This window comes from Antechinus flavipes, chromosome 3, assembly GCF_016432865.1.
Source record: "Antechinus flavipes isolate AdamAnt ecotype Samford, QLD, Australia chromosome 3, AdamAnt_v2, whole genome shotgun sequence".
NCBI lineage: Eukaryota > Metazoa > Chordata > Mammalia > Dasyuromorphia > Dasyuridae > Antechinus > Antechinus flavipes.
The window spans coordinates 524509870-524530238 of NC_067400.1; the positions used below are offsets into that span (position 1 = coordinate 524509870).

At 38.7% G+C, this 20369-nt stretch overlaps 1 protein-coding gene across 1 annotated transcript in view; it reads right to left on the reverse strand.

Annotated features, from left to right (window-relative positions):
- TENM4 (teneurin transmembrane protein 4) overlaps nucleotides 1-20369 on the reverse strand; it is a 1176249-nt gene that overhangs the window by 48558 nt on the left and 1107322 nt on the right. Inside the window, exons 25-27 of the mRNA XM_051987214.1 lie at nucleotides 12789-13021; nucleotides 7382-7536; nucleotides 2490-3367 (exon numbers count right to left, since the gene is read on the reverse strand). Coding sequence (XP_051843174.1) covers nucleotides 2490-3367; nucleotides 7382-7536; nucleotides 12789-13021 — 1266 coding nt within the window. The remainder of the gene's footprint in view (nucleotides 1-2489; nucleotides 3368-7381; nucleotides 7537-12788; nucleotides 13022-20369) is intronic.

Consider the following 20369-nt stretch of genomic DNA (forward strand, 5'->3'; position numbering starts at 1 on the left):
CTTCCTTCCTTCCTTGCAAATTGGGGTTGAGTGACTTACCAAGGGTCACATAGTAAGTGAATGAGGCCAGATTTGAATTCAAATCTTCTTGACTACAGGGATGATGCTCTATCCATTGCACTACCTAAATGCCCCTAAACATCCTTATTTTTTTCTAAGGCAACACCATCTTTCCAGGCTCCCATTTTTGTAACCTCAGCATCCTCCTCAACTCCTCACTCTTCTCTTACCCCACATATCTGATCACTTGCTAAATCTTGCCATTTCAAAAGCATCTCTCAATTCTGACTCTTTTCTATACTCAAATAATTACCACCTTAGTTCAGGCCTTTCTTGTTTCTCACTTAGATTATTACCTAATTGCATGCCTTTTGGTGATCTGAAAATGATGTCTTCTGTACCATTTCTTCCTCTCCTTGTTTTATCTAGAATAACTGGTGGGATCACTTGCTTGATAGCATTGATAGTTTGAGGTTATAGTCTCCCATCGTACAGTTAAAAAAACTGCTTTACAATTGCCCAACAGTGGGATAGGATGAGACAGGATGCTTCAGGAGGAAGTGAATTCTCCATCTTTAGAGGTCTTCAAGTAGAGGTTAGATGACCACTTGACAGGGATCTTGGGGAGGGGGTTTATGCTTCTGTGACGTGTTGGTTTAATGATATGTAAGGCTCTTCTAATTCTAACAGTAGTTCTCCCTGACTCAACCTTCATAACCCAGTTCATCCTCCATTCTATTGCCAAAATTATTTTCTTTAATTAAAGATTTGACCCTAATCAATCAACTCCACTTCTTTCTTATTGCCTTTAGGAGCACATATAAACACCTCTGTTTATAGCTTTCAAAGTTCTTCACAACATATCCTCAAATCTATTTATCCAGTCACATTAAATATTACTCCTTCTACACTCTGGCTTCTATTCAGATTGTCATATAATCAGCATCACGCCTGGCACCTAGGAAGCAATTAACAAGTTATTGTCGACTTGTCTTGACTGACTGGTCTGTCTGCTCCTCCCACCGGACACTCCATCACCTCCTGCTTTTAGACCTTTGTCCTGCCTGTCCCTTCAGGCTTGGAATGCACTCATCTCAACTCCAGAATTTTTTTTTCTTTTCTTTCTTTCTTTCTTTTTTTTTTTAAGATGTAGCTCAAAGACCATCTGCTACCTAGAGCTTTTTTGAATCCTCTCAACTGTTCCCTCCAAAACCTAGTATATTATAATTAGTTGAACTTTGAGTTTATTCTCTGCATAGTTATTCTCTTTCTACTTATATTTGTACTTCTTATTTTCCCTATTGTACTATAAGCCCATTAAAAGCTTATTAGAGATTATTCATTTTTTGCATCCCTAGCTTTTGGATCATTGCTGGACCCATAGTAGGTGCTTAATAAACATTTATTCATCAATTTGACTGACTTGTATAACCTTGGGCAATGTGAAGTTTTGTTAAACTGTGAAGTTTGCAGTTAATACAGTTTAGAAAATCATAATTTTATGTTTTCTAGTGACCTGAAAATGATGTCTTCTATACCATTCCTCCCTCTCCTATTCTTATCTAGAATAACTGGTGGGATCACTTGGTTGACAATACTGCTAGTTTGATGTGGTCTCTCATTGTAGTGTTAAAGAACTCATCAATCAGAATTGTCTGGAGAGACTTACATGAACTAATGTTAAATGAAATGAGTAGAACCAAGAGAACATTGTACACAGCAACAACCAGATTATTTGATGATCAGCTGTGATGGACTTGGCTATTGTGTTGATTCAGATCAATTACAATAGACTTGTGATGGAAGGAATACTCTGCATCCAAAGAGAGGACTATGGGAACTGAATGTGGATCACAACATAGTATTTTCACCTTTTTTGGTTATTGTTTACTTACTTTTTAAAATTATTTTTTCTCTTTTTAATCTGATTTTTCTTGTGCAGCATGATAAATGTGGAAATATGTTTAGAAGAATTGTACGTGTTTAACCTATTTTGAATTACTTGCTATTTAGAGGATGGAGAAAAATTGGGAAAACATGATTTTGTATGGGTGAATGCTGAAAATTGTCTTTGCATATATTTTGAAAAAAAAGCTATTATTAAAAAGCTAAAAAACAATCAGAACTGCCTAATAATGAGATGGGATGAGACAGGATGCTTTAGGAGGAAGTGAATTCCCTATCTTTAGAGGTCTGCAAGTAGAGACTAAAGGACTACAGAGAACTTGGAGAAGGGGTTTGTGCATCTGGGAAGTGTTGGCTTAATGATATTTCAGGCTCTTCTAATTCAGGTAATTAGGGAATAGGAAGGGAGAGGAGACTTTTACACCATGCCATGTTGAATCAGAATCTCCTAGAAAAAGCCATTTGGAATATAAAAGCACAGAAAACATAACCTACACTTCTGAACAAAACTGCTCCCCAACCAAACCCCACCTTTTAGAAAGCAGTGTGTTTAATGACTCTAATGGAATTGGATCAGTACTCACTCATAAAACGTTGTCCATCCATTTTCATTGCTTTTGGTTGCAAGGAGACCAGAGTTGCCATGGTACGTCATTTGGGCCAGCTCATGCCCTTGGGTTGTCACACTTTTGAGGGCACTGTTAGTGCCCATTGTCACCCAGTATACCTGGCCATCTGGGACCACCAGCCAGAGAGGCATCCCGGTGGAGTCCCTGCGCACATTCACTATGTTGCCATTGTTATCTGTGATGAGGGTGATGTCCCCGTCCCCTGTGTAAGTGAAGTTGTACAGGTAATCTCCGGTGGGGAGGCTCTGGGTGTACAGATGTTTACCACTGGTATCGAACAAGTAGAGCTCCTGGTCAATGGGGGAAGACAACTCATACAAGTTCTGGGTGTTCAAGAAGGGCTTGTTTTTCCGGATAAAGCGGATCCTGATGTTTCCCAGGTCAGCGACATAGAGCTCCCCATCAGCGCACACAGCGAGGGAAGAGGGGGAATTCAACTTAGCATCCTTGGCGTACCCGTCGTCCCCAGAGAAGCAGTCACAGTTAGCATCGTTCTTGCAGTCGCAGCCACTGGGAGCCCCGGCCACCAGGGAGATCTCCCCATTGGTGGTGACCTGTCTGATGCGGTTGATTTTCTTTTCATCAGTCTCTGCAATGTACAGGACCCCAGTGTGAGAGACAGCCAGGGCTGTGGCAGACTCCAGTGTCGCATGGACTGCCACCTTGCTTAGTAAGAAGTGGTCAATACCAGGGACCTGGCAGTGCATGGGTCTCCCCGCAACAATGCGGACTTGATGGTTCTCGGAGATCTGCAGGACCACATTGTTGTCAAGAACGTAGAGGGAGTTATCCATTGGATTGATCGCCAAGTCGGTGGGCCACTCTAGGCGAACCTGGCAGTGAGACACAGATATGAGGTGAACTGCTCTTTCTCACTATTTATTTCATCCCTGTGACTGTTATCAGCCATTCTTTCAGCAAATACTTTTAAAGATCCTACTCTGTATAGAGCCTTGGGACAAGTCAGATACTTTTAAAGATTCTACTGTGTATAGATCTTAGGATAAGTCAGATACTTTTAAAGATGCTACAGTGTATAGAGCTTTGGGACAAATCAGATACTTTTGAAGATGCTACTGTGTATAAAGCTTTGGGACAAGTCAGATACTTTTTAAGATCCTGCTGTATATAAAGCTTTAAGATAAGCCAGATACTTTTTAAGTTCCTACTATGTATAGAGCCTTGGGATAAGTCCAAGGGGATAGACATAATTTAGATAAGATAATAGTCCCAATCATCAAGAAACCTGAAGTTTATTAAGGTTAATAAAATATTTTATATTAGATGTAGCATACATTATTATATAATAAATGCACACTATATACAGGGATCAGGGAAAGCCTTGGAAAGAAGGTGGCATTTGAAGTACCATGAGCCAGGAAATATTAGCCAATGTAATAGAGACAGCTTGGTAAAGTAGATATAGTCCCAAGGCTCACACATATTGGCTAAGTAACACTCCACAAGTGGAAGATCAATCCTTATTTAAACTCTTCCAGTGATCATCTGGTTTATAGGGCTCAATCCATTGGCTCATTGCCAATTAGGGGGATTATTAAAGCTTCAGAGGAAGGTGGCTGCTCAATAGGCATGCCCCACAAAGAATTTCTCTTAGGCATGTGAGAGCTGGAACTGCTTTCCCCACTCTAAAATGGCACAACTTTTTATAAACTCACCTGATAAGTGCTGGTTCTTATGGAGCTAGTCCATAAAATATGTGTGATATTTTGTGATGGGAAATTCTATCTAGATCTAAATCTAGATCTATCTATCCATCTATCTATCTATATAGATATCTATAATATCACTATATTAGGGCAGACAATTCCACTTTTGGAAAATTCTATCAGCAAGTTTTTTTTTTTTTTTTTGGTAAATGTTTTTTAATTGACATGAATTCTCTCTCTCTATAACTTTGAGCTCCCACTTCTCCCAAGTTTTGCCTTCTGGAAGACAAGGAAGATTAATTTTAATAGCAAAAACAAAAATGATATACCATATTCCACAAACTACATGCAAAGTCTAGTAAAGGATTTCTGATGAAGCTGGGCCAGCATTCAGCCCAACATGTAGAAAGCAGTTAATAAATACTTTCTGATTGACTGCCTAACAACTCTTTTCTTAAAATCTCTCCTCCTTATGCCAGTCTGAAATAGTCCCTGCTCAACTCTGAACTCTTATGGTAACTTATAGTAACTACTCTTATGGTAGTTAGCATCTGTGGTAGTGTTCCTATGTAGGCTCATGATTTTTTGGGTTCAGGCATCTTGAAATGTCATTTAGGTTTTTTGTTGTTTTATTTATATTTCACATGTTTATATTTTGTCTCACCAACTCCATTACTGGGTTCTCAAGGGCAGAGACATCATCTTATCCATCTCTCTATGTCTCCCCAACATCTAGCAAAGGACTTTTCAAATAGAGGCAGGTCAAGTAGATAGATCTTCCAAGTGAGGAAGTCAAAGTTCTAAGGCAGGACTCAGTAAATAGCAGAGCAGGAATTGAATCTGGATCTCCCAAATCCAAATTTGGGCCTCATCCTGCCACTGTTGCTGAGGATTCACAGTCCAAATTAACACATCCATACATTCCACATGGTAGGGACTGTTTTATATAAATATATGTTTTTTGTCATTTTCTAGCTTTGGGTACAGGGATCTGCAGACAGTATTGATTAGGTTAATGAATGGATATTGAATCAAGCTGTGGGTTGTTGATGGTGCAATAATGTTCCTCCCTCATTTCTGTATCTTAGCCATGGCTTCCCTAGCTTTTTCCAGACTCTGGCCTATGTTTCTTGTTCCTGTGGAGAGCATTCCCTCCTTCCTGTGGCTTTCCATCACAACTGCCTTCATACTTCCTATTCCTCTTTGGAATATGGCTTCACATCTGCCCTTGGTTACCATCAAGACCACAGTTTACTCTGAAGCGACAAGAGAATTTTCATTTTCTTAAAAATCATTTCTTGTCATCGTTGGCAGCTAAATATTTTATACCCTCTGCTCTCATGGTACCCTGGGGACCTGACTGCAGAGACCATTATGGCTGTCACCAGTGATGAAAAAGCGATCCCCAAAGCAGGAAAAGTGTCTGTATGCTCATGAGTGTTCGTGTACAGATCAAGGGAATATTAGAGCTGGGAAAGAATACGAGAGGGTAGAATGTTCAGACACGGAATGTTAAAAATTGAAAATGGTTCTTCAAAACCCAGGCTAGAACAAAGAACAGAGAATTACAAACAGAGATCAGCTACCTCAATGCCTTATTTTATAAATAGGTAAATTTGGTCTCAGAGTGAAGAAATGATTTCTACAAGTCCAACTAAGTACTAAGCAAGATTGTTGGGACCTGATGGGGATTCTGAGCCCTGAGGGAGCAGAGATTCTAAGAATCAGATTCTGTTTCTTGACTCCAAAGCTCTTTCTATGCTATCCCATTGCCTCTGACTGTCAATCAGTGCATATCTACTCATCTAGAGATATCATTTCATCAACAATGTGTCTGGCAGGAAAGCTAGCAAAGAAGGGAGACATTAATGAGTATTTCAGTAAATCTATTCTAGGAAGTCTATTAAACAGACCTGAGATAGGTAAGATAGAACTGGACCAAAGGACAGAAGACTTGAGATCTCATCCTAATTCACGGTGTGGCTGAGGTCAGATCAGCCAATCTCATAGGGCTTGGGATTACTCATCTTCAGGATGGTTATTTGCTGAATGTATGACTTCAGGCAAATAATTCCTTCTGTTTTAGAAGGTTCCATTTTGGGAAACTCAGTTAACACTAAGTCCTTCCCAATCCTAAATCCATTCTATGGTTTAGGAAATCTGAATTTTAGTTCTATTAACTCATTCTTTGATCTTGGTCCAATTCTTTCCCCTCTCTAAGGCTCAGTTTGCTCCTCTGTAAAATGGGAGCTGGTTTATAGATAATCTCTAAGGTTCCTTTGTGTCCAAGATACTTATTTGTACTACACTACTTCATTCAAAAAAGTGTGAAAATAGATAATTAAGTAAAGTACATTATAAAACAACAAAATCATATAAATATCAGCCAGAGGTTAGCTTCAGATTTAGGAAGAACTGACTAGTCTAGTATCTGACACATTGGCAACTCTCTTAAGAGCCTTAAGCTGCAAAGGAAATCCTTTCTTCACTTGGAAGCTCCCAATTGGAATTAAATTTCAGGTCCAGTCCTCATCCCTATTGCTACTCTGTTATCATAAATTCTGTTAGGTGACATTTGATGCCTGATTTAAAGACCAGGTAGGAATTCAACAGGTGACCAGAGGGAACAAAGGTAAGCCAGGTGTAGGACCAGAAGATGTGCACTATCTAACCTCAAAAAAGATGGTTATGAGGGTCAAATAAGTGTGTAAGCCAAATGGGGATATGAGTTACTACTAATATTATTAGGCCTTGAATCAGCTCCTGTTCTGTCGGAGAGGGAGAGAAGGTGGGACCCATGCTTTGGGTCACAGGAAGAGGTCTGACAAACTCTAAAAATAAAAACAATAATTGAAAGAGAGAGCACTCTTGTGTGGGCTGGTGTGTTTATGAGGCGAAGGGCTTAAAAAGCTTGGCTTGATTGTGGCTGTAACCAATTTGCAATCTGATGTAATTCAAGACTTCTCTTCTTCCTGTTGTTGCTAATTCAGGCAAAAGTGTATGTATGCAAACCACCACTTCCTCGATGCTAATCCAATTCAGTCCTGAGTGGAGGCTGTGCCAAATGACCAGGCCATAAAAAAATAGGCCTCTGGCCAGATCCTTGGTGGGAGGCCCAAGGTCTCTGGAAGCAGCAAGCCAGGCTTCCAGCCCAAGGATTTACTCTGGGACCCTTTTTACCTGAGAGATATCCATGACAGAGTCACAGCTGAGAGGTCGGGCAGATGTCAGGTCATTGGATCCCAGGAGAGTGGAGATGATCCCATTCTGATCAATGCGTCTGATCATGGTGCCGTCCACAAAGTAGATCAGCCCAAATTTGTCCACTGTAATGCCTGAAAGAAAGAAAATAATTACCAACAACTAGCTTTATACTGAATTGTAAAGTCTACAAAGCTCTTTACATATATTATCTCACTGGAGGCTTGAAACAAATCCTATTTGGGGAAGGGGGAGATGGGTGCTATTATTGTCCTGATTTTATAGATGGGAAAACTGAGACTTAGAAGAGGTGACTTAAAGAGGAGAGGTCACACAGCCAGAAAGTATTTGAGGCAGTATTGAAACCAAGTGCAGTATTCTCATCCTCTGTGACATCTACAAAGCACAAGGTCTGCTGAAATCAGGTCATAGGTACCTGCTGGATCCCTTGAGGGATGTGAGACTGGAAAATTCCAAATCCTGTTTTATTTGTTCCAACCTGACCCCCTGGCACGTGTCCCCCAGACACAGACTTTCTCCTGTTTCCTAATATGTAATATGGGGATTTGGCACTGCCAATCGGAGAAGTTTGTCATGAGAATCAATACAGATGATGCCCCAGGGAAAGGGCTTTGTGTCTGGGAAGGGTCATTAAAAATGTGAGTTCTATCTTTAGGTCCTCATTTTCTGAGTGCAGACAAAGCGATAACAGCTTGACCATCAAATGAGATGATGAATGTGACAGGCCACCATCATAATTTAGGTTTTTAAAAAAAGATCTGAAGAGTCATTTTAGGAGGAAAAAAAGAATTGGATTTATTCTGTTTAGGTCAGGAAAGTAGAACCAGGTTTAAAGGTGTCAAGTCACAGAGAAGCAGGTTTGAGCTCCACCAAATTAAATAATGATTCATCAGAGAAGACAGTTGTGTGTCAGGCACTATGTTTGGTGCTGAGATATAAAGAGAGAAAATGATAATTATGAGAAAAAAACAACTTCCTAATGCTTCATGCTGTCTCAAAATGAAATAGGCAATCTTGAGGAATTAGGTGGATTAAGGAAAGGGGGGTGATGATGTGATAGTGATCTCCCCATCTGTCACTGGAGGTACTCCAGAAGAAGCTAGATGAACGTTGGTTGGGAATGACATAGAGGGGAATTTTACTTGGGATAATTGAACTAGAGGTTGTCTGAGGGGTCTCCCATGATGCTGTGATTCTAAGTTATAACAGAAAATAAAGTAACAATGAATATTTAAAGACTTGCTATATAGAAAAGAATGTCTACTTATTCTTGTTCAGGTAGGGATTAGACTAGAAGCCTTCTGAGGTCATTCTGGCTCTAGGATTCGGTGAAATGACTTAGATGAGGTGTCTTCTTCCTGGTCACCCACTTGTTCCATTGGATACTCCTACCCCTTCTGTGGCTTTCTTTAAAGGGTTCCTGACCTTTCTCCTTCTTGCTCTTATATCCAATGACTACAGAATGATGCTTGAACACAGTGGAGATTGGGGTGCGAGGTTCTATGGGTCTGAGGTTTTTGCATCCAGGTAGCAAACATCAAGATTGCAAAAGACCCTAACATGGCTGGGAAATATCTAGGAGTCATTTCGTCCAAACTCCTCATTTTACCAGTAGGGACATTCAGCCGTACAGAAGGGAAATGACTGGAATGAGACCAAAAAGCTCTTTGGTCATTCCTAAATGTCATTCCTAAAGTGTGATGACTTAAAATGAGTCAGTTAACAAGCATTTATTAAGCTCCTAATGTATGCAATTTTACTACAATTTACTATTTACTACAATGCAGAATAGTTTAAAGTATCCTGGATTAGATTGGATCTACCCTCTGACTCTTAGGATTTGGGTGACTAGGGACTAAAGCTCTCTGAGCCTCAGTTTTATCATCAATAAAATGGGGATGATGATTCACATACATCAAGGTGATGCCATCAAGGTGTATTATTACAAGGTATCCACTAGGAGTTGCTCCATTAGTATTATATTTCTTAATGTTGGAGAGTAATTTTCAAAGCGAGGACAAGATAAGTTCATAGAAGGGGAATCCTTCTTCCCTTGTCTGCCTTGGATAGAAATTAATTATGCTCTGAAAGCACCAAGACAGGGGTTTCCTTGTCTGCCTGTCTTTTGTTTCCTCCCCCTTGCGCCATCTGCCAGAACTGATGAGGACTCAGTTAACAATGGCGGTTTTGTTTATGGCTCTGGCTGCACAAGTTAATAGAAATGATCAGTCCCCTGATTAATTCCTTCCCTTTTGTTGTGTTAAATAGATGGACTTCTCTTCCCCTCCCTCAGTAAACTGTCTGCCAGTGGTAGCTGGTCTGTCACTTGGATCTGGGTTAATTACAGGCTTTGGGGCAACTTACCAGCCACAGTGTGTGTGTGTGTGTGTGTGTGTGTGTGTGTGTGTGTGTGTACAGAATCCCGGACAAAGTTTTAGGAGAAAATTAAGAGGGTCTCTAACAAAGCTGGGGATTTAATTAATATTATTTATGGAGAATCACCAAGAGGAGAGATGACTGTCTTCTCTTCTGGGATTTATGATAGAGAGGCAGGGGAATAACATTGCAAGGAGCTAGAGGATCCCAACTTTGGAAAAATCACTCTGAGCTGCAATTTCGTCATTTGTAAAATAAGATGATTGAACCTGATGTATGATTCTGGGATGTATATAGTAGGGAAGGGCAATGAATGGGATTCAAAATTGTTATGTGAGAATGCATAGAAGGAGCTGAAGGGTTTGGGCTTGAGGTAGAGGAGGCATAACAGATGGATGTCTTCAAGTATTTGAATGACTGTGAAAGAATAAATTTGAGGGTTTTTTTTTTTTTTTTTTGGGTTTTATTTTTGTTTTTTGGTCCCTGAGGAGAGATGTAGGACCTAGGAGGAAAAGAGAATTAAGATTTTACTTTTTACTTTTTCAATAGAAAACAAATACTTTTTAAGAATTATAACTGTCCAAGATTATTGTATAAATATGTTTACATATATTGGATTTAACATATATTTTAATAGATTTAACATATTTTGGATTACTTGCTCTGGTGGGGGAAGAAGAGAAAATTTGCAATACAAAGTTTTGCAATGGTTAATGTTGAAAAATTATCCATGCATATGTTTTGAAAATAAAAAGCTTTAATAAAAAAAGAATTATAGCTGCTCTGAGATTCTGTGGAACAGGAATTCAGGATCCTTTCTTCCAAGGCAAGGAGTTCTATGTTTCTGGAACTCTTCTGACCAGAACTGAACGATAACTGGATGGGGAGGCTAGAGACAAAATGACCTTGAAGGCCTTTCAAATCCTACCTGAGACCACTTGATACTTCGTAGTAGGGATTTTACAATTTCACAAAGTCATATTTCAGTTTAATATTATTATTATTATTATTTTGCCTTTCTTTGTATTCCCAGTGCTTGGCACATGCCTGGCATGCATTAGGAGGTTAATAAAAGCTTGTTGACTGAGTGATTTTAGGAAAGCTAAAAAAAAAATTTTGAATTTTCATTGGTAACATTCATTACGTAAAATAAATATATGGTCAGAAAGAAAAGATGTAGAGAAGGTTAATCAATATCCCCAATATGTTAGTAACAACTAATGGTATCTATTCAGGGTAAAAAGAATACAAGAGACTGATGGCGAGAGTGGAAATAATGGGAGAGTTGATAGGGAAATGATCCTATCATCTCCTAGTTTGGAAGAGAGGACAAAAAAAGCCAGTCTTGGTCTGCTAGACACCCTTAGAGCAGATTTCAAAGGGTTCAAAGACAGAATGGTTAATGAGATGAACCACAATTCTAAAGCAGAAATCAGCAAGTTACTCCTCTCTTTTAGGCAGGAGGGAAGAACCAAATCAATGAAATCTGTGATCCTGCAGATATTGAAGCATGTAGTAACAATTTTGTTCTTTGATCCAGAATTCTGTGTTCTAAAATCCCTGCCTGCTCTAAAATTCTAGCATTCTCTGATGTGGGACACACCTTCAGGATGTACACCTGCTATAATAGATGTCTGTGGTTATCCTGGCTTTTTCAGGGTATGATGGCTCCAAGCAGCTTTTGTTCCTGAGCCAGAGACACATGCAAATTCTCTGATACAAAGCTAGAATAACACCATAGGGGATGGATCAAGGATGGGTACAGCTACTCCCCCAAAGAGGCTACAGTTATCTCTTCTACATCTCAACTTTCCCCATTGTGGTTTTGAAAGAGTGAAAGGACCCTGAGTATCCTGTGTGACCAAGGTTAAGTCATTTATCCTCTCTTTGCCTCAGTTTCCTTCTCTAGAAGAAAGAGGTAATCATAGTCATTATCTCACAGAGTTGCTCTAAGGGCCAAATGAGATCATATACACTAAACACTCTGCGTACCTCAAATCCCTCCATAAACACAGCTTTTATTACGTGAACACAATCTAAAATTTTGAAAGGGTAGAAATGTATTAAGCTAGGGAAGGAATGTATTAAAGCTACTGAAAATTAAACCATTAGTAATTTAAAAAAATGATCATCAGGGCAAGATGCCATGTGTGTGTGTGTGTGTGTGTGTGTGTGTGTGTGTGTGTGTGTGTATAAAGGTTAAAAGGAGGGATAAGTGTTTTTCCTCCAGTTATCTTTGAGGAAATGTAATTCCACTGGATCTAGCTTGCTCTTTCACATATCTTTGGAAAGGCATAAATGCTCATAGCAGTGCTAAATGGCAAGATGGACAAAAATCCACCCCAACCAATAGCTTCTTCCCAGAGGATACCTTCTCAGTACCTCTTTCTAGGACTATTACACACCTCATCAGTACCTCCTGATTGGAGACTTGAGCCAACCACTTATAATGGATTTTGGGGCTTCTCTCTGCTTCCATCTTGGCTATCTCCCTTCTCCATCTTCCCTTTTTATCTTCCTTTTTATGTTGTCTTCCTCTACTAGACTATAAATTCTTTGGGGGCAGGGAGTGTCTTTCTTTTTAATATCTATTTCTTTGGTTAGTACAATAATCTCTGTGTATTAATCACAGTATAGCTGCTCCCTCTCAAATCTTCCATATCATCATAGTTCACATAGTTCACTTTATATCATATGCATATTATATTCTCCTATTAGACCGTAAGCTCCTTAGGGACAGTATACCCAGCACTGAGCATGGGACCTCCTGTAACAAGCTAATGAATAGTTGGTCTGAATTGCATCAAATGTTCTAAGCACTGCCAACCAATATTCAAACGGATGACTTTTTGTTTTTGCTATTTTTTTGGTTCTCATCCCATTCTCACTTATTGCTTCCCATGAGATGGCAGCATAGTTAAATATTAAACATCCCAACCTGTTGTTTACTCCCAGCATTTTTCTGTGAAAAGAACAGGTTGGACTTTACCCCTGGGATTGGTGAGTGTGGCTTCTGTTGCTTTCCCACCATCACCACAGCGAGTGTCATCAAAGGGAAGGCACTGATCTCCTGTCCCTGCCACCACCTCCGAGTTCTTGACGACATCCTTCACGACTGTGGTTGACTTGACCTTGAAGACCCGCCGACTGTTGGTGTCAGACAGGAAAATGGATCCAGTGATGGGGTCTGTTGTCAGGTAGTACTTATGAGCAGGACTATGGCTGAAAGGCAAAAAAAGAATAATTCTAGTTGAGTTCTTCTCTCCCAACAGGACAAGATAGACCTGCAATCATCACTGAAGATACAAGCAAGCATATCTAGTGCTGAGATATTCAGAAAGTAGGACGACTTTATGATGCCAAAAATTGAAGCAATCTTAGCAAAGAATTTAAATCATGCTATTCTCTCTGTTTAGAATACTCTCACCATCTAGCTTCCTGCATATCAATTTCCTACCCCATCCTTCAATGCTCTGTTCAAATGTTTTTTCCATGAGCATTTCCCAGATTCCAGAAGTGATTTTTTTATGTCTAGATTATAAAGAGTTGGATCTCATAGGACTTTATACTTTTCTTATGCACTTATCATAAGCTAATTTGTATTAGATATTTCTGTGGACATCTTTAGTCCCTCTATTAAACTCTAATCTTTAAAGACACAGACTGTATTTTTTACTTTTATAACTCCTATAGGACCCAGCAAAGTGGCTTGTTTATTGTAAATGCAAAACAAATGTTTATTAAATAAATCAATAAGTCTAGTCCTTCAAAATGGCTTAGTAATAGCAACAGTAATAGATAACATTCATAAAGAACTTTAAAGTTAGTTTTACACATATTATCTTTTTAATGATAAATTATTATCATTATTATTACCACAATTAATAATATAATGGGTGGCAAGTCACTTAATCACTGTTTGAGTTTCCTCATTTGTAAAATGGGGATAATAGTAGCACTTCTCTCCCAGGTTGTTACAGGGATCAAATGAGATAATAATTATAAAGTTCTTAGCACAGTTCCTGGTACATAATAAGCATCACATGAATGTTACCTAGAATTACTGTTACTATAATTAACATAAACACAAATGACTTTTAAGAAAGCAACCTGAAGATCTCTTGGGAGACCATGACTCTCTAAGATTCTCATGTAGGACTCTTGTCATTTATCCTTAGTTGACTATATTCCAGAACCAAAAAAATGTCATAACTGAAAGGAAACTTAAGAGATGGAAGGGTCCTTCATTTTATAAGAGGAGGAAGATAAAGTCTTAGGGATGTTACTGATCTAGGCTCATACATCAGGTGTTTGAGTGAAACTCAAGTCTCCTGATTCCAGTGCATCTCTGTGGCATTCTTCTGTCTGTCTCAGATCTTCTCCTGGTATTCCCAACACTGTATTTTTGTCACAAGGCCAAGAATACTACAGTCATAGTCAGGAAGAGAAGAGAAATGCAGGAAGAATTTATCACTGTCACAGAATTCAAAGCAGAGTCAACCAAAATGAGCATTCTGCTTTCTGTAAAAGGTAATATGCTTTGGAGAATTGAGATCAGAAGTGGAGAGCAATATTCAAGAATGGGAGAAAGGAGTAAAAAAAAACCAAGGTAATGAGTGTTATGGACTCTTTAAATATATTTAAGTCGCTGTCTTTTGAGATGGCAGGTGTCAGATCTCTGTTATTACATCTGAAGGTATGATATATATTGTATATGACATATATAATATAAAATATATCTCTTCACAATGATTTACAATCTCAGATTCTAGGATTTGACAACATTAATCTGACAGCCTCAAGGAAGACAGTTTGGGCTTCTATAAATTCATAAAGCTCATAGGATTACTAGATTTAGAATCAGAAGGAACTTTAGAGCCCAGCTAGTCTAGCCTTTCCCAGTTTACAAAAGAGAAAGTGAGTTCTGGGAAGGAGAAGCCATTTAAATGGCTGAGGTCACACAGCTAAGAATGCAGAGTCTAGATTCACACCAAAGTTTTCTTTCCAATATACACAACTCTTTCTGCCAAAATTGATTGTTCTCAGGATTGGAGATCCAGCTATCATTACATATGGCTGTCTTTTTTAATTTTTTGGCTTTCTTATTTTTACATATAAGGTGGAGGTAACAGAGACTGGAATCAACTTTCCCTATTTCAGAGACATGGCAAGTGTAAGAACTGAGATTTGAACCCAAAGCCACTGACTCCTACATTCAGTATTCTTTCCATGGGATACCAAAACAGGTCTGAATATGCTCTTACCTGCCAAAATTCTTGACTCATGGGCTCCCACTGAATTAGGACTGATGGGTGAAGGGCTAACAGTTCCAGGGTGGCTACTCCTTAGCCCAATGTCACTGATCAAGTATATTGACCTTTGATTAGTGATGGGAATGTCCATGTAGGATGTGCTGGGTCCTACCATCCTGGATTTCTTTATTTCTCTAATATCTTTCTCCTCCACTTCAATATAATATGGGATTCTCAAGGTTCCAATAAGAAATATATCTATTCTAGCCCTTAAGCTGTGTTCTAGGGCAGTGGTATCAAATTCAAATAGAAATGGAATACTATACCATACTATATGGTACATAAGCATCCCTGCAGGCTGCATATTTAGTCAGGAAAGCACTTACTAACATTTTTCTTGTCCAGTGATATTTTTGTTTTGTTCAATATTTCCTAATTACATTTTAACCCGGTTCAGGCTGCACTTGTGGAGCTTTGGGAACTACAATACAACAACCTGCAGCATGTTTAACATTTCTGTTCTAGGGGATAAGTGTTATTAGGGATTGGGCTGGGCTGGGGTCTGGTCTAATGTAGGGAGATAAAGAGTATTTCTTCCTTCTCCCACAAGCTTGATTGACAGGAGTTTCTTAAGTACCCCAATAACATCAAAGCAATGGGATATGTCAATGTGGTAGACTAGAAAGAAATCATAACTGTGAACTCAGAAGCCAGTTGGATATAAAGGACTGCTTGCCATCTGGGGGAGGGGGTGGAGAGAGAGAGGGGAAAAATTGGAACAGAAGTGAATGCAAGGGATAATGCTGTAAAAAATTACTCTGGCATGGGTTCTGTCAATAAAAAGTTATTAAAAAAAGATAATTAAAACAATTTAAAGACAAAATAAAAGCTTACTAACGATAAAAAAGAAAAAAAGAAGAAGCCAGTTGGTCTAGGGAGTGAATGTACAATCCAGAAGACCCAAGTTTGAATCTAGACTCGGGCATTCACTGACTGTGTGACCCCTAAACTCAATCAATCCAACACTTAGTTTTCTCATCTGTAAAATGGACATAATAATGACCGCCACTTTATAAGTTTCTGAAAAACTGAAAAGTTTCTGTAAAATTATGAGGATCAGATGAGATAATACATATGAAAAACTCTGACAACTTAAAGTACTATATAAATATTAGCTATTGTTACTACTATTGCTACTACTACTGGGCAAATCACAAATCACTTTCTTATTCCTAAACCTCAGCTTCTTCATCTGTAAAACAGTGATAATCATCTTTATACAACGTGTTGTTGTGAGGAAGGCATTAGAGTGATCTTAGGGAGCTACAGAATTGTGGAGTTGTTATCTTCAATTATTAACAGCCCATTTGGTGGAAGAGTTTTTTTCTCTATATCCCAGAACACTCCCATGACCTATCCTACTAAAGTCCAGGGAGATTTTTCTCTTTCCAATTGACATGCATTGTGGCTACATCCCATACAAAGACCTTTCAGGCATCTCAGATCTGGTAAAAAAGCTTTCCTGATGATAGGAGACAGGTAGGCCATGATTCCATGTACCCACTTGTCACTCAGGATAAGTGAGTGACAGACACCTTAGGGGAAACAGGCCCTCCTTAGGTAGAAGAAGTATCTGTCTACTCTGATGAGTTCCATGTGTTTTTAGCTTAGTTTTTACTCCAGAGGCTCCCAAGGAATATCATTCACCCTGGGGATTTTTCAGATTATCAATACCAGTACCAGGGCAAGACAGATAAGGGAGGACTTGGATCCCAGATAATATGTCAAGTAGAGAGCCCACCCTTTGGTCTTAGGAAAGGCAGCATGAAACAGACTTAGAGTCAGAAAATCTAGTTCTGATGCTAATCTACTGGGTTGTTTCAGGAAAGTTGTTTGGGCTTTCTGGGTCTCAATTTTTTACTCCTTAAGCTGAGGAAAGGTTAATTAGATGTTCTAGTAAAAAAGACAAATTTAAGTACAATGCCATGAAACACTGCCTATCAATCATGTAAGAAGCAGAATGGGATATCTTGGAGATAAGAGATCAGAGGATGGACAATGGCTTGTATTTTAGAGTGGGGTGTCCTTCATGGCTACTGAGATTCACCCCAAGCCTCAAATTCAGTGCTTTTAAGATCTCATTTAGTCATCTGTCCAGTTCTGATGGTCAGTGACTCTATGACATACTATAGGCTTTATTTCCCCTGGCCCATCAGTTTGTTATGAATGTCTTTACTTGAAAATAGTTGGCCATGTTTCTGTCCCTTAATTTTTTTTTTTACTAAAGGATTATGAGTCAATAAAGAGTCAGAACGATAGCTCTTGTGGTCTAATCCTTCCAGAAGCACAGTGTATAGCCTGGTCTTAGGCCACATCTGAAGCAGTTTGCTCAGCTCTGGATTCTACTTTTGGATGACACTGACATCCAGTGGGATTTCCAGAGAAGGGAAGAGACTGGATGTTTGCTTAGAGCCAAGGAGATTTTGGGGGAACAGGATACTTGTTTCTTTCAGGTCTGTCATGGAGGAAGGCAAGAGACTTACTTTGCTTGGTTGGCCCCAGAGGGCTGAAGGAGGAACAGTGAGTGGGAGTTAGAGAGAGACAGATTTCAGTTTATTATAAGGAAAACTTCTTTTAAAAGTTTGAAAGTGAAAGGGACTGCCTCATAAGAAAGTGAGAGTTCCTTGTCATTAGATACCAGAAATTTACTCATAGGAGTGGAACCAGGGAAAATTTAGACTTGAGTTAGAGATGATCTTTGAGTTTCCTTTCAACTCTGAGGCAATCACGATTCTAACTCCAAAAGGGACATTCTGGTCAAATGATGGGCTCCGGGCATTTCACAAACAGGGGATAGGGATTGGTCCCTGTGTGACAGCTAAGCAAGAAGCAGGCTTTCTTCACTCTAGGGGGGCTCTCCAAATAGCTGAAGTCAGTGATTTTTGACAAGGATAGTGAATCATTTTTAGAGAAAACTTACCGGATGAGAAATATGATGTCTGTCCTTTTTCCACATTGGTTTTGGTAACAACTGAAATACCCATTTAATCAGCAACTTCATTTCTAAAGCCTGAGGCAGATGTCTTTAATTTCAGAGGGTGCTGTCACTAAGGGCAACTTTTATATTTTCCCAAGTGAGTCAGAGAAGGGAACCTGGAACCAGGTGCTATGGGAATGATTTGGTATGGCATTTTAGGAGAGAGAATTTTTTTTTTAAACAAATACAGCATGTTAGAAACTGTGAAGGACTTTGAAGGTCATGTAATTTAAGCCTCTCTTTTTTTTAAAGGCATTATTTCTCTATATTTGAGAGTGTTGAATTATAAAATGTATTTATAACTACTAATATAAAAAAAGAATTATTCAAAGATTTTATTAAGTGATGTGATCTCATTGTAAGTCTTCATAGTCCCTGACAGGAAAAAAACAAAGGCAACAGTACCTTCTAAAGGCCATTGTGCTAAACAAACCAATATTCAAATTTTAAATCTCATTTTATAGATGATGAAACTGAGACAGATTTCCCAGTTCTCAATTCTGCATGCATTTTAAAAGAGGAAGATAGAAAATGCAACACTAATCTTGTATAGATCACAGCATTAGAACACAGAATGTTAGCATGAGATGGGGACTTGGAACCTAGGCTATTTGGACACAATGTTGGACCATAAAATGTTGGGAGGGTTGGGATGCTGGGATACAAGATGTTAAAGCTGGGAGGTACCTTAAAATATAGCATGCAAAACTTAGAAAGAATCTCAGAACAGAATGTTAATTCTTGCTGAGATCTTAGAAACTATGTAATTCAAATAATGGGGAAAAGTGATGCTTAGACAAGCAAAGTGACTCCAGTCATACTACATATATGGCTACCTGGCACAAAACACTGAATAGAAGTACTGAACTCTTTTTTATGCCCAAATGTCAACTAAAAGCCTATTTCTCTCTCTTTCCTTTTAACTAGTTCTTCCTCCCAACCAAAAAATTCAGGTAGCTTCTCTGAAATGCTTTGAGATAATACCAGATAAAATGTTAGATTCTCATAGAACAAGAAAGCACTTCAGATGTAGTGGTCCTGGACTTCAACAAAACCATAGACTTTTTTTTCTGTTTTTCTGATAGACAAGATAGAGAGATAGGGGCTAAATGACAGTATAGTTTGGAAATTTTGGCAATGGTTTAATGAAGTTTCTAGTGGAATGCTCCAGGGATTTATCCTTTGCCCTGTACCATTTATAACATTTTTATCAATTACTTGAATGAAAGCACGGATTCAATTTACTTATCAAATTTAAAGGTAAGACAAAGCTGGAAGGGATAACTAATATGTCAGATGACTGAGTGAGGATCCAAAAAATCTGACAGTCTAAAATGATGGGCTAAATATAATGAGATAAAATTTAATAAGGATAAATGTAAGGGTACCACATTTGGATTAAGCAAATTAACAGCATAAGTACAGGACTAGGGGATGTGTAGGCATAAGAGTGAGAAGAATTTGGATTGTCAGGGTTTTGTTTTAAAAGTGGATACGACCTTGAGTCTAATTCCTTGGCTTAACAGATGAGGTAACTGAGGCCCAGAAGTATTATGTGGTTTATCTGAAGTCATACATAGTAAATGGTAGATCCGAGTCTGAATCCAGATCTTTGTTCTCCAAATCTATGCTATCCCTCATGCTTTAGACAGGGTCAAAAGAAGAATGAAAGGCTCAAAAGGTGTTGCTCTGGTCATAGAAGATTCAGCTGAAGAAATATTTTTTATAATAATAGCTTCTTATTTTTCAGAATATATATGTATATATGTATATACATATATACATATATATATACACACACATACATATATATGTTTTAGCTAGGTGGTCAATTTAGTTTTAGGAAAAAGAGCATTGGATTGTAAACTGAATATTATTCAACATGCTCAATTCAAACAGGAAAGCAAAAATAAGGCTAATCTAGGTTCTGGAATGGAAAAAATCAAAGGCTTTACTCCAGTTTTTCCCTCCCAGTTCCTAAACACAAATGTGGGGGCAACACAACAGAGCCCAGAGGAACAGACAGACTATAGTTATCAGATAAATGTTTATTTCTACTCCTTGTAGCCACTTGAATGCAGGTTGCATTTAATTTATAGGTACTAGGTTAGTGAATTCCCAGTTTGTCCTGGGGTAGCTCCAAAGGAAGTTACCCTTTGTTTATATTCTGGCACCAGACTGAACCTTCCTAAGGGAATTCTTCTGGGAGGCCATGGAGAACTACTTGGACTATTCCTTTTTGATCTTGCCCCTCTCCTGAAGACCTTCCCCATTCCCTCTC